This window comes from Rutilus rutilus (assembly GCF_951802725.1).
Source record: "Rutilus rutilus genome assembly, chromosome: 12".
In the NCBI taxonomy this organism is placed as follows: domain Eukaryota; kingdom Metazoa; phylum Chordata; class Actinopteri; order Cypriniformes; family Leuciscidae; genus Rutilus; species Rutilus rutilus.
Genome location: NC_140217.1, coordinates 29240194 through 29255704, shown reverse-complemented (window position 1 = coordinate 29255704; position 15511 = coordinate 29240194). Strand labels below are relative to the sequence as shown.

Sequence of the window (15511 nt, the reverse complement as noted above, 5' to 3'; positions counted from 1 at the left end):
AAGACCAACAAAATACATGACACAGCTTTAATTTAAGAGTATTTATTTCTTTATTAGAGTATTTATTAGAGTATTAATATAAAAAAGATGTCAATTTTTAGCCTAGCTTTTATTAATATTTTGAATAATTTTTTATTTGTATAACTTTCATAAATTTTTTTTGTTTATCTTTTTTTGAGATTTTATTCTACTTCAGTAGGAGTTTATTTTATTTTAAGTAATGAAAATTATGGTTTTAGTTAAATATAATAACTAAAACCCTGGAGTGAAGTCCCATTATTACATACTTAGCAGTAAATCCCCAGCATTCAATGAGTGACTGAAATCTTGCCCATAGGACCATGGTGATTTAGTTTGTTTTGGGCATGTGAAAGCCATCTTTAGTTGTCTTCAGCGAGTGAAAAGCATGCACAACTGGATTAGGGAATGATTTGGTTGGTCAAGAGTCAATACTATTCGTCTACTGGGTTCTGAAAAACTCCTTGGTTGCATTAGCAGCATTCATCTTCATTACAGCTCACATTACATTAATAAGCAATCACATCACTAAAGTCAATGGAGACAGAATTAGCCACACATGCCTGGGGCATAGCACACAGCCATGTCTCACAAATAGGGTGGTATGCTTTGGATCACAAGCACTTCTTTTTTTCCCTGTTCTGTGTTTTTCAAACTGGTGATTTGGACATATAGTACCTGCTTTGCCTCTGATCAGTTTATCCTGCAGCTCGGCTTAATGACAACATGCTTTATCAGAACTGACACGTCTTTGGTCCTCATGTTGAGAAACTTCAGCAACAAACTCGAAATGCAAATGGCTAAAATTAAGCTGCTTTCTGACAGCTTTCTTGTGCATGAAAAATGCAACAACACAAGTTTGGCCAAAAGCAACTGGCTGAACAGCCAATTTAAAATCGAAAGAATGTATGAAAAAGGGACTGTAATTGCAACATTGTTCACAGATTGTTTAAATAACCTCAAATTATAGTTGAAGTCTAAGCTGCACTATAACCTCTTAGTAAATGACTATGTTTACACAGAGTGCAGAAGTGGACTCTTGGCCTCATTAGGCAGTAACAGGAAACCGTCATGTAAACACATCTATTTAGCCCCTTTCACACAGAGATTCCGGAAAATACACGGATAAAGTGACCCGGGTTTGTTTGATTTTGGTACATTCACACTGCCAGTGATTTTCCAGAATCAGCTGGCGAACGATCCCGGCTTCAGCGTCATCACTACGACACGGCATTATTACGGCTTTTGTTCACACAGCGCGCGTTCCGGGACTGAACACGGCAATGTTACTAGGTCTCCAACCCGGCATCGATGCCGGCATCAATCCCGGGTCGTGTTTGCGTTCACACAGAAGGCGTTCTGGCAATTTCCCGGCAATTTGCCGGGATCATCGCGCTGTGTGAAAGGGGCTTTAGAGACATGGACAATTACGTATAGCCTACAGACCTGGTTGATTTTTCCATCTAATTACAATGAATGGAGACAGTTTGGACATTCCAATAGGTCCACAGCAACATTACCTCAACCAGTGATGTGAGTTTAGGGCAGGGCTACACTGTAAATATTATATGATCAATAAGTTTTGACTACATATATTTTTATTTTTTACATTGCTTTAACTCATCAAAATAAGTTAGGCAATTTTCTACTTTTTTATGTTATACAAGATTCAAACCATTTTTTTAAGTCAGAGTAATGTAATTTAAGTTGTAATGACTTAGACATCCAAGTTGATTGTACTTAAAAATGAAAGGCAGCAACTTTTTTTTATTTAATTTTTAAACAGTGTATCTGTTTGGTCAACCAATGGCAGACAGGGAAGTGGTTGAGAACCTGTCATTATTTTTGGGGTTTGGTTTGATGACACCAGTTTCACACATTGTTGCACACGTCCAATTTGCTTCAAGCTTTATTTTAGTTAAAATAAGATATTATATATATATATAAAATGAGAATTGTATTAAATTACAAAAAACGTAGTAAATAAGGTCAATTTTGATTCCATGGAATCAATGGATTTCATGAGTGATTATTTTAACTAAAATAAAGTTTGAAGCAAATTTTTATACATAGAGTCTATACAGAGATTTTATGTATAGCATCATGCATAAAATGTACAAAACAAATTGCATGCATAAAAATATATGACCTTAACCAGCTTAAGATAAAACAGCCATCAAAGATTAATATTCTACTAATCATTCATGCAGCTATAGAGCTTAAATCAACCTCTTATGCAACACAATAACACCAATCCCTCTCTGACTACAAATTCCTATAAAACACTAGGAGGTTTAAGGAAGGTGAAATCTGAATGTAAACAGACTGTCTTTCTTCGTAATTTGCAGAACAAAGTGGTTGTTCCAGGACACATTAGCTCAAAATGTGACTTGACAAAATGACACATGAAGTAAAGGCATTACATTGCCGCTCGAAAGCTCTAACAATTGCATTTTGCATAAACATTCTAACATCTGTGAGCTACATGACATCACCTAATCTGTCTTATTTATATATTTCTATAGCTTGATGTCTTTAGAGGCACTGGAACTTAAAACTAAACATCTGGTGCGAATTCCAACAGGAAAATAAGACAACGCTGTGGCATATAGTTAGACAAGACAAAATGAGTTTCATGACATCTCATTTCAAATCAAAACAGTACAAATTTAAAATACAATAGCTGTTTCTCATATATATATATATATATATATATGTGTGTGTGTGTGTGTATACAGGTTTATATTACATTGTGGGGACCAAATGTCCCTGCAAGGATAGTAAACCCTGAGATCACCTACACTGTGGGGACCAGACAGCTTTTCTTTTTTTTTAACTGTTTTTTTGGGTTTTTTTTGTTTTGTTTTTTTTGTGAATGTTTGATTTGGCTGGAACTGAGCACCAGGTCTGGGTAATGTTTACGAGAGGGCGAATTTCAGCATGTTAGGAATTAGTAAATCGGCACACCAACCGAAACAATATATTTCAAATATATATATATATATATTTTTTTGCATGAGTGGTTACATGTGGAGGTCATCATGGGCATTTAAAGTGTTAACATTATTTCAGTCAGCTGAGTGATCTACATGACTTTCACAGAATGCTGACAGAAGACTATCTGAGGATTCACTGGGGAACGAGTAACAACAACAGTAAATTATTCAAGGTGTTTGTCACACATGGGTCAGTTGGGATTTTATTATTTACCGCAGGTCTACTTATCAGAAGATTCTTGACATTGACCTGTAGGTCTTCATTTAGATATTATTATGGTGTAAATGTAAACACGTCCTATTCATACATTTCTACAGAAGTCCTTGTGGCTTCAATGAAGTTACAACTAACATATACATGTGTTAAATGCATTAAAACACAGAATTAGGTTTCATCTAATAAATTAGCTTATTTCAATTAGTGGTCATAATCTGCAATTAACCTGAAGGTCAGTAGCGCACATACCTAAAAGCTGTAATTATTTTCAAACCGGATTATTTTCGCGTGTATTTAATTACACTGATTACCCTTGAAATGTCAGAGTCGAGTCACACTATCTGCAGTCGTGTTAGGCTAATAAAACTACAAATACAAAGAAAGGTGTCACAGATATCACATCATCAGGTCTGGCCATGCAACATTTTACACCAATTTTTTTTTTTTTTTACCAGATTTTGTGTCAATTTTTATTTATTTACAACTAGCCTACTTGAGATGAATTGGTAAACTAAATTCATACAGAATGATACAACCGGAAATACACAATGAAACCATGCCCACCACATTACACTGGTTATATCCTCAGATACCGTACAGCATATATTACTATACTCTGATGCAGAGATTTTTCTTCTTTTTACTGTTGAGTGGTTGAATAAAAACATATTAGCTCTGCACATTTCACATCAAGGATTTCTTTGAGCAAGGGAATGGGCACTAGCAGAGTAGTCCTCTCGCATCCTTCTCACTTTTATTTTGGGACATAATGGTGAGATAACACTTCTCTTCTAAATCAAGCATTGGTGCCTCCATTCCAGCTAATTCTTTACCCAGCTCTAGTGGGTTAAAGTGCTTTGATTGATACATTGGGATTATGTCTATCCCTTTTCCTGCTCAAAAGCAAAATGTTTCGAAGGGAACAAGATCAGTTGTTACTGCTTCCATTAGATGTCACTGTAAATCACTGTGAATCAACCGAAACATCAACCTCTTGGTTCCAGGGAGGTCTATAATGCCTGGAAAAAGCCATCCATTTGTGTAAATGCACGTGACTAAACTCTCCTGAGCCACAGGAAAATGTCAGGACAATGGTGATTGGATGATGGCACCACAAAAATGTCTCAAATGTCCCAACAAACCCTGACCCCTTGCCACCATCCAACCCAAGAAACCGGTATGTAGCATATGTAGAATAGTGTAAAAAATAGTGGGTATAAAATGAAGGAATTGTACATTGAAAATGGTCATTAAGCTGAAGAAATTGCGGAGCAGCAGACTCAGCACTGATCTGTTCCTCTATCTTCTCAGCTTCACTCCTCATTAGAGAGTGTCAATACAATCGACGGGGAGGAGATGTGATATGACTTATGACTTCATCCTTGTCATCTAGCCATTCCCGCTCAAATCTTGACATTTCCAAGTGGTTATCTGCCCATTAGTCTGTGTTTGCATGATAGTAAAGGGAGCTGGCGTTTGATGGTCTGAACGCCACATTTATTCTGGTGTGAGTGTCGGGCTATCTGATTTATGTGCTCTTGCTGTGCCATGATTCAGCATATGGTATATACAGAGACAAAGAGATTAATGATCCCTGTGACCGCAGATGAGACAAAATGACTTAAAAGAGAACAGAGGAGGAAGAGAAACTGTCAAGTGTCCTTCCCCCTGTATATGGTGGGAGGCAGAGCCTCACTATGAGCATGATGGGTAAAGTCAGTATAATTCATTAATGCTTGGAGTGATCATTACTGTCTTTTCACACTTTGAGAGACTCATTACCTGCATAATAGAAGACTCCGTATAACACTGAGACCATTCCTCACTGAAAATTAATCATTCCATCCCAGACAAAAAAGGGAATTCTTTCGTTAAATATTAAGGAACTCCAGTACCACGAATTCTATTCTAATTTCCATCCCAGTCGGCCTTGGAGATACAGAAGTAAGACCGTAGCTCTGTTTCAAAATCTAGTGAGCAGCCAGATGCCACAACAAGGAACTGAAACGGAATTTAAGATGGCAGATGACCGAAATGTGGATTATATATTATAGTATTATATTACATAATTATAATAATATAGAATATTATATTAGGTCCCACTTTAAATGATCTTTATTTATCTACTATGTAGTAATATTTAAATTAATCACTTAATACATTGCAATTATTGTATACATACATGTTTTTACATTGATTGTAATTACAGCTGTAATTAATTTCTGTAAAACACTGTTGACCCTTCCCTTATACCTTAATTCACCCTTAAACCTAACCATACCACCAAACCTGTCCCTAACCTTACCCGTATTCCACATCAATAGCAGCAGAAGTGTTTTGCAATACAACATGAACACAATAGGTACATTGCACCTATATATCTTTTGATGTAAGTAATTAGTTAAAGTCTGACCTTATATTATTAAAATAATAATAGTTGTACTTTATTTTACAGTACATGCACTTACGTGGACTTACAGTGTAAGAAAGTACTGGGTGATATAAGGTAACTACATGGGTTAAGGTTAGGTTTAGGGGTAAGTTCAGGGTTAGTACCAGTTATTACCCAGTTATTGCAATTACTATAAGTACATAGTATGCACATGGGGAACAGGACTGTAAAATAAAGTGCAACCATTATAATTATAATAAAAGGTAAAGTTATAAACTAAATCATTAAAAAAAAAAAGAATTCAGGATCAATAAAATAGTTCAGTGTAATTAAATAAGACTAGCCTATTCCAACAGATTTTATTAGGTTATTGTCCCGTTAGCTTATTAACATGCTAGCACCACACTCCATTTAAATCAAATGTGAGGCACATTTCCTGTGTGCTTTGCAAGATTTCTGCTATTTTATAATACATGGAGTTTCTGCTCATGTAGAGCTTTCCAAATCGGTCACTTAGAATGTCCCATTTCAGTTAGGATGCAGCAGACAGTTGACAGCCTCACTAGGTTTCAGAACAGAGCTCCAGTAAGTATCTCCAGTAAGAGAGGGGGAAAAGACTCAATGTCATTGTGCATGTGATTCTACACTGTCTGACAGTAAACAAACATAAACAAAATAAGTATTTGGTACTCACAGTTGACTGTGACTCTCACGGTCTTAGTGTCAGGTGAAGCAATGTCGTTTTCGGCGCCGCACTCATAGTCCCCTGCTTGATCCCGAGTGATGCCTGTGATATTTAAATACTCCCCACTTTCGTACTTCCTGGCTGTGAACATAAGAAAATAAACAAGCACAATCCTTCAGAAGAGTTCTTCCACAACCAAGTACTAATTCATGGCTAAATGCTTAAAGGTACAGTACAAACAACAGTAAAAGAAACCCAAGTGCACCCAGAAAAAAAAAGAAAAAAAAAAAGGTTTAAGGCATATAATTGCTTTGTTGGCAAGACATCCAGTGGGAAGCATCTCCCCAATGAGCCGTATTCACACAGGGAGGAAAATTATTGGTGTCAAATACTGTGAGGAAATCAGAACTGTGCCAATATGACAAATATGACTTGAGGTCCTTGAGTAATGAGAGGCAATAAAGCACAGCATGAGGCGGCCATGCTTCTATTGGACTAAAAACCTCCCAGGGTTCCCCAGACCAGGATCCAACCTTATGGTAATATTCCTCAGTGAAACCTATTTATACCCTACTTTACAGTGAGGTGAATCTGTCTCGTGGCACAGAGAGGTAAATCCTGCACTGGCATACGGAAGAGGAGCCTTTGACTCAGCAAAAAACCCACAGAATAAAAAAAAAGCAAGGAGAGCGATGCAAAAAAAAGAGAGAGAGAATTGCGAGGCTTTGGGAGGGATGTGTTTTTACCAAGTGCTTCGTAAAGCATCAAAGTGATTCAAGATTTGACATCAAAAAGCTTTAAACGGATAGTTCAGACAAACATGAAAACTTTGTCATCATTTACTCACCCTCATATTGTTCCAAACCTGTCCTGTATAGTGTTTTTGTCGCTCTTTTCCATACAATTAAAATGAATAGGGATCAGAGTTTTCAAGTTCCAAAAAGGACACAAAAGAAGGTATAAAAACAAGCATGTTAAAATGGTTCATGCACTAGTCATAAGATTGCTCTGTAGTGTTTTCCACATGATTTTGTGAAACTATGGTGGGCCTCTGGCCCTTTAGAAAGGTTTTGAATATTTCAAAGTCTATTTCAAAAAAGTCAATTTCTTCACTTCTTCACTTCAATTGTGATCCTCCTTAAAAATTTTTTTTATATCTATGAACATTTTCAGTAAGAATTCAAGCCCCATGATCATTGCACAGAAACTGCACTTATTAAAATAAAAAAATACTTGCTTCTAGCCTTTGACCAAGGCTTCATCTCAATACTAGTTTTACTTGATCTTAATGCTGCATTCAACACTATAGTATACTCTTAGATCGATTGCAAAATTACACTGGTATTCAGGGAAAGGCATTAAGGTGGTTTAGATCGTACCTACCTACGTTACCATTTTGTTTATTTAAATGGGGAATTATCCAAGTTAACATCAGTAAATTTCGGAGTGCCGCAAGGGTCTGTTTTTGGCCCTCTGCTATTTTCAATAAACATGCCGCCCCTTGGTAATTTCCACTGTTATGCCAAGGATTCTCAATAATTTTTTTACTCACAACCATATGAAATCCCTAAATGATCAAAGTCGACAATGTGTGTTAAAGATTCAAAATAACACATTCAGGTGTCAGAATAAAAATATTGGATGACCAGTAGTGTTCTTCTATTAAATTCGGATAAGCCCGAGTTATTACGTACTGGACCAAGAACCTGTGCACACAATCTCTTAGATTACAATTTGCATCTAGAAGGATGTACTGTTACTTCATCCACTACAGTTAAATACCTGGGTGTTATATTAGACAGCAACTTCATATTCAAAAACAGGTTTTGTCCACCTCAGAAACATCGCTGAACTACGGAACACAGAAATAGAAACCCTCCCAGTTTAAATCTAGATTAATATAAAGACACATTACTTTAGCCAAGCATTCGCATTACCTTGCACTACAGTTATATCAGATCAAATGTGCATGACTATCTATTGCTTGTAATGTTACGTACAGCAGCTACGCTAATTATTTTCCATTTGCATTTCTATTTCTACCTCAGGAGGATGCCCAGCTCCAGTTTGGATCCAGCCTCTTATAAAGATTTCAGATGACCCAACACCTAGCCTAGCTGTGAAGAGATGACGCCAACCCCTCTGAGGTCTTCAGATGACAACTGCCAAATGTTCTATACATCGTAATCATTATGATCAATTTGATTGTCTAGCAGATGCATTGCCAAAGCAATGGCATAAAACATTTTTATGTTATGAGAAGTTTAAAAATATTTTAATAATTAATGGGAAACAATGTATTTATGAAAAATATATATTTAGGTTGATTAGGGTTTGGGATAGGGTCATTGATATCCTTGTCCAGTGAGCTGTTAAAGGAACAACCGACTTTTTGGGACTTTAGCTTATTCACCGTATCCCCCAGAGTTAGATAAGTCCATACATACCTTTTTCATCTCCGTGCGTGCTGTAACTTTGTCTGACGCACCCACCGCTAGCCTAGCTTAGCACAAAGACTGGAGGTAAACGGCTCCAGCTAGCATACTGCTCCCAATAAGTGACAAAATAACGCCAACATTTTCCTATTTACATGTCGTGATTTGTATAGTCACAGCGTGTACGAATAACAAGGTCACATGAGACACAGCAATCTTCTAACCGTATACATACTGGGAACTATATTCTCAGAAGGCGAAGCACTGCTACTTCTGCGGAGTGATTTACTCCAACTCTGAGCGAACTCTCTGCTCCTCACCACGGGGCTTCTCAGGTGCTGCGAGCAAATCACTCTGCCCAAATAGCAGTGCTTCGCATTCTGAGAATATAGTTCCCAGTATGTATACGGTTAGAAGATTGCTGTGTCTCATGTGACCTTGTTATTTGTACACGCTGTGACAATACAAATCACAACATGTAAATAGGAAAATGTTGGCGTTATTTTGACACTTATTGGGAGCAGTCGGGCCATTTTTTTAAAATATTTTTTTACAGATCGGGCTTTGGTCGGACTCGGGCTCATTTAGCTTCTCTCCTTTCATCGTGCCCATAATATACGAGCAGAGCGCAGGCTACTGTATGAAATATTGTTATATTGATAATATTATAAATATGCAACGCAATATGAGATTACGTGAGTAACGCGACGCGCGTGCAATGCATTAGGTGACAGTTGAACCTGCAGAGCATCAGGGAGAAGTTGGAGCGTGGGGAGTTACTAAAAGTTCCCAATACTTCAGGAAAAGCTGCATTTTGAGAGAGTTTTGATTTGATTACCACAACAAACAATGAGCCTGAAGCCTTCAACAGTGGATGCTATTCTTTTTCTTCACAACACTCGCGAATAAACAGTGAATGAGCCTATACTCAGTTCAATGGATTTTCATTCATTTATTATATTTTTATTATTATTTAACGTTAGCCAGTTGGCGAAGAGTTCTTTGAAACGTTGTTCTTCAGTAAAGTTACTTAACATTAAAAAAAGGTAGGTAAATCTTTATTTACTGCTGGATCACATTTGGCTATATAATATTCTCTACTGCATGCTTATGTTTCTCTGTAATGGACAGTCTGTATTAATATTTGTGGGCATAATTGTCGGTGGTGGTAGTTATGTTTGAGGCCTATAATAAAATTTTACCTAGTAGCGTGTGTGTATGTGTGTGCGTCTAGCAGAGACAGCGTGCATCAGAGAGAGTGCGTCAGAGAGAGCTTAAAAGGACATTGTGTAGGAATTTCTCCCATCTAGTGGTGAAATTGTATTTTGCATTCAAACGAATAGTGCTCTCCAGCGCCTCGCTTTTTCAAATGCGTGTTGCATCTACGGTAGCCGTTATGTACCAAAAAGCTATGACAGGATGTCTTCTACTTAATCGAGTTTTCCTTCGGGTGAACTGGTTTCCATCGGGTGAACAAACTGCAACTTGAAACAACGAAAAAAAGAATGTTACAGTATGAATTGCTGACTGTGAAAAACATTAACTATGGTAATTAGTAGTAATGCCTTCTTTATTCGTTATATTTTTTGAAGTACGTGCATTGTTAGATATCATCATCATCATCAGCGCCTTCTCTACTTTACTCAATAGCTGCTATTCATCAAAGACCCTGTTTAACTTAACTATAAATGTTCTACTGTCTATAAAATAAAGTACACAACCAAGCAATGAAAAAAAAGCTTGTAATTACGACCGTAACATTGACTTACCTGTCGAGAAGAAAGCAGGCAACTTCAGCGTCTCTTTTGAAAGCTTTCTCCTGCATTAGCTATCCCGACATTAACCCTTGTTTTTGTAATCTCCGGTCACGTTTCCTTTTACGGTCTATTTTGGACTTTTTCGACGACGAGGACTCATCCTGTGACTCAGCATATGTATGAATGAACGGTGTATAAATAACTGTGCAGTGCAGCCTTTTAAACTTGCCGGTGCAGTGACAAGCGCCTCTCAACTGCTCTGCGCCTCCGCTTCTGCTGGGTTCAGTCACGTGACGCTGGTTCTGAACGAAACGCGTTGTGGAAACGCGTTGGCCTAGTACTTTTTGTCCCTCTCTGCTATTATAGTTTTTCAAGATGGCGGAACTACATGGAAGCCTCCGTGGACCTACCCGTCCCATGTATATAAAAATAATAAATTCTTCGTTTACGAGGATTAGTCTGATCATTGGCAGAGGTATTTGTGCACCATTGAGGGCATATTTATGAATAAAAATATTGATTTTAGATAATAAAATACCTAAAAAGCTACACATTGTCCCTTTAAAGTGATATTGATGTTGGTCTCAGGTCAGGTTCGGGCTGAAAAATTGCAGACGTTTTCGGGCTGGGGCCGGATTAGGGCTTGAACACCACGGGCCAGGTCTCAGTTAGGGCTGGATTTTTTGCCGCGTGCAGGGCTTTAAGCAGTATGCTAGCTGGAGCCGTTTACCTCCAGTCTTTGTGCTAAGCTAGGCTAGCGGTGGGTGCGTCAGACAGAGTTACAGCACGCACGGAGATGAGAAGGGTATGTATTAGGGATGTCCCGATCCGATCCACGGCATCGGTATCGTGCCGATACTGGCCCAGAACGCTAGATCGGATATCGGAGGAGAGAAAAAAAATATATCTGATACCTATGATCCGATACCTATTAGGGGTGGAACAGTACGTGTATTCGTACTGAACGTTCGGTACGTGTGTCACGGTTCGGTGCATGGATTTACACGGAGAATACACGGTATAAAAATAAATAAAACTCGCATGCACATTAACTAATTTAACGCGGAACTACTGTTAGATACGCGCATAGACATATGCGGGTTCTTTAGGGACACCTAATCTGTAGCCCCACCTTAGCTCTGAACGCGCGTCTATTTCGCTTCAAACGCTCGCTTTATCATTATACGCGCGAATGGATTCACAATGTTCAAGCGTCGAACTAGATGCGATAGACGCGAATTTGACACTCTATTCGCGTTTGGTGTGAACGCAGCAAAATGAACAGGCTGCGATGTCAAGATTGCAATGCTGGAATGTGTGTGTGTGTGTGTGTGTGTGTGTCAGAGAGAGAGAGAGAGAGAGGCACGGGCGCGATCGAACAGTGGAAACATAAAAACATACTCCGTCATTTTGTTCATACAGGACATCATTAAAACTGCAAAAAGTGTTTAGCCTACTTATATTTGTGTAAAACACATTGTGCTTTTGTCAAACTGTAAAATCTTGTCAAACTGTAACCTACAACTGTCACCCAACCAAAATCACACACACACACACACACACACACACACGCTGTTTAAAAGCAAAAATTATCTCATCTTTTGGACATTCATCATATTGCATTGGTTTTCATTTCTTGTCCTAAAACAGAGCACTAATCTGTTTATTTTGAAGTTATACATTCTACATTGTTTAAAAAAGAAAATCAAATGTGTTTTTAATGGTAGTATTATTTTATACAGAAATAAATTATTTATAATTCAGATGAGAATAACATTAAAGTTAATTAAAATTTTAAGGAAACAAATATATTGATTTGAAATATAGCAAATTAATTTAAAATTCATTCAGGTACAATTACCAAACATATCTCAAGGTCTTTTGAATAAAGGGTGGCAGTCTTTCATTATCAACTGTTGTTGTGGACTATATACTGGAGAAGTATTTGTTCTCCATTTGAGTAAGATGTTTGTATGTGACTAATTGAGCAAAGTGCGTCCATATATTTTATTATTAGTAGTATTAGTTCAAGAATAAAATAAAAATATCGGATTGATATCAGTATCGGCAAATAGCCAAAGCTGCGGCATCGGTATCGTATCGGAAGTGAAAAAGTGGTATCGGGACATCCCTAGTATGTATGGACTTATCTAACTCTGGGGGATACGGTGAATAAGCTAAAGTCCCAAAAAGTCGGCGTGTTCCTTTTACAGCTGAGACAAAATTGTTAAAGTTTAATGAAGTTGGAGTTAATTTAACTGAATATCAGTCTGAGTCAAGAAAGAATCATTCAGATCAGTTTTGTAAACTGGATCACTGATTCACTGAAAGGATCTGACTGAAAACAAATTATATATATATATATATATATTTTTTTTTTTAACAAATCAGACATTACTTCCATCATAAACTTCCATTTCAAACTGCTCCTCACACAAAAAAAACATTATTCTGACTAGCTGGTACAACACCAATAGAAATACAAGAGCTCCAAGACCAAATTATTCGATCCTTGTGTAATTTGCATAAATATTTGTGTGTTGCATGAAAACAATTACATCTGTATAGTAGGTAACAAACTGAAAAATTGAACAAAATAGTTTGCTTTGGGGTTATCAAGAAACTGATAAAGACGTGTATCTGAGCTGACAAGGTGCTATTTGGCTCCCAATGCTTTACAAATGAATAGAGGCAAAGACTGTAAAATAGGATAAATTGTATCAAACGTATTCATGCAAAAACAACCCATATTCAAATGTACAAAGACGAAAAGAAAAATAGGAAATCAGAGGAAGTAAACATTATAGTATGAGATTGCTCACCCAAAACTTAAGGAATGTTTGCTTCTTTTACCATAAAAACTGTTGTTTAGCATGACATCTAATAGCCTTTGACCGAGCACAAATTAAAGATGTAAGCCAAGCAGGACATAATGCATGCTTTTCAAAGATGTAAAATGTTTAAAAGATTAACAAAATCCATCTGTTATTGTTAACTAAACTAAAACTATTTAAAATTGTTTCCATTAACTGAAATAAATCTGAAATAAAATAAAATATAAGATGAAAACGTAAAAAAACAAAAATTCTATAAAATAATGTTGCCTTAGCAACTAAAAGAAAAAAAGCTAAAGTTGAAGTACTAATATTACTAAAATAAAATAAACTTAAGCTAAATAAATGTTATGTGACAAAACAAAATTACTAAAATGTAAACTAAATTAAAAAAAATAATATACAAAAAGTATTCTCGTCGCTTCATAACATTACGTTTGAATCACTGTAGTCAAATGGACTATTTTAACAATGTCTTTATTGCCTTTTCGGGCTTTGAAAGTGGTAATGACGTTGCTGTTTATGGGGGGGTCAGAAAGCTCTCGGATTTCATCAAAAATATCTTCATTTGTGTTCTGAAGATGAATAAAGGTCTTACGGGTATGGAACGACATGAGGGTGAGTAATTTATGACAAAAAAAATCAAGAATTTTTGGGTGAACTAACCCTATTAAATAATTATAATAATATGAAAATATGAAATGTATATTATGAAATATGAAATATATTTCATATGAAAATAATTTACATTTTAGTCCTGTAAATACATCAATATTGTACATTTCACTGTCTATGGAAACGCAAGTAAATGTATGCGTCACATTATTAAAACAGCTGTTCTCAGGTAAGAGGCGAACTTACAAAATGAACAAACATTGACTACAACCTACCATATTTCTTCCTCCAGCTAAAAACCAGAGGGATCATTATCAGTGATTAACTCACTCCATAATTCCCTTAGTTCAGTGATTTATTTTCTTTTTCCTAACAGAGACTTCACAATGAACTATCATTTATCTTACTGATTACACCAAAAGAGGAAATTACCAAGGTTTAGTGACATTTAATAAAGAATGGATCCTTTGTGAAATCAACCTTTGATGCATCAACCAACTTGTTTGCTATACTACATAAAAACACACACACTGGAGCATTTTAAAGGCTCAAAAGACACTGATTATGTGCCAGAAACGTATTCAAATGTAAACTTGCCCCTTATCATCCGCAATCTCGGCTGGCTGCCGAATTGTGCATGTTGAGAGTTATTTGAAAAGCTCAAGAGAGACTCGTCGTATAGCCTCTGGGAAATGTCACTCCAGCCAAATTAGCCAAATCATAGCAAGGTTAATCTAGGATTCCACATTGCTCTGTGTTAAGTGCAGTCACAGTAAGCACTTTCCCACATTGTGTGGAGAGCACAAAGTACATTTCCTTAAGGTCTGCCTGCTGCTGATATGATGAGCGCTGGTGAAGAATACATTATGGGCTAAGGTGGCGGTTCTCTGTACATCCCTTCCCTTAACCTGTGAGAGAACACTGCGGCAGCCCAAATGTTGCATTATGAGAGTCTTCCCCCAGGCATTCATTGAGTTGTCAGCAATGAACCATCAACCATCATTCAACCGCCACACATACTCGCTCTCTGGCTCTCTCACACACAAAACGCACATGCACATGAACCGCCTCCACTTTTCCATTCCCCGTATCTCACTTTAACCCTGATAGCCTCCTCATTGTCCCAAAGTGCCCCAAAACAATTGCTGAATATCGGTCCGAGCACTTTTTAAGAGCTGGTCTTTGTATTGAAACCATTTGGCGATGTTTAGACAGACTGTCAGTGCCGAGTACAGAGCTATTGTTCGGGAAACAATAAACCAGAGTAAAGACAATTTTTGGAGGCTGAGGCACGAACAAAGGATTGACAAAAGGACAATTGAACGCTTCACTGTAGCCTTATCATATGAGAAAAAAAATAAAATCTGAAGTGTTATAGTCAGCTATTTGAAAGGTCAGAGTTCCTTATATCCCGAGGCCTTAAATCACAATGGAAAAAGCTTATGAAAGCATGTTTGGGATCAAGCGTGCTGGGCCAGGCTGTACGAAGAGCATGAGGCCGCCCTGCAGCCTCAATACACCCCTATATAGGGCTCACTTTCATCATCTAGCATACAGCATTT

The 15511-nt window shown here is 37.2% G+C and overlaps 1 protein-coding gene across 3 annotated transcripts in view; it reads right to left on the bottom strand.

The window, feature by feature from the left end:
- The window catches only part of negr1 (neuronal growth regulator 1), a 191358-nt gene that overhangs the window by 133936 nt on the left and 41911 nt on the right, over positions 1 to 15511 (bottom strand). For all 3 annotated transcript variants that reach the window (XM_084426160.1, XM_084426161.1, XM_084426159.1), the window contains exon 4: positions 6318 to 6449. In XM_084426160.1, the coding sequence (XP_084282286.1) occupies positions 6318 to 6449 (132 nt within the window). The remainder of the gene's footprint in view (positions 1 to 6317; positions 6450 to 15511) is intronic.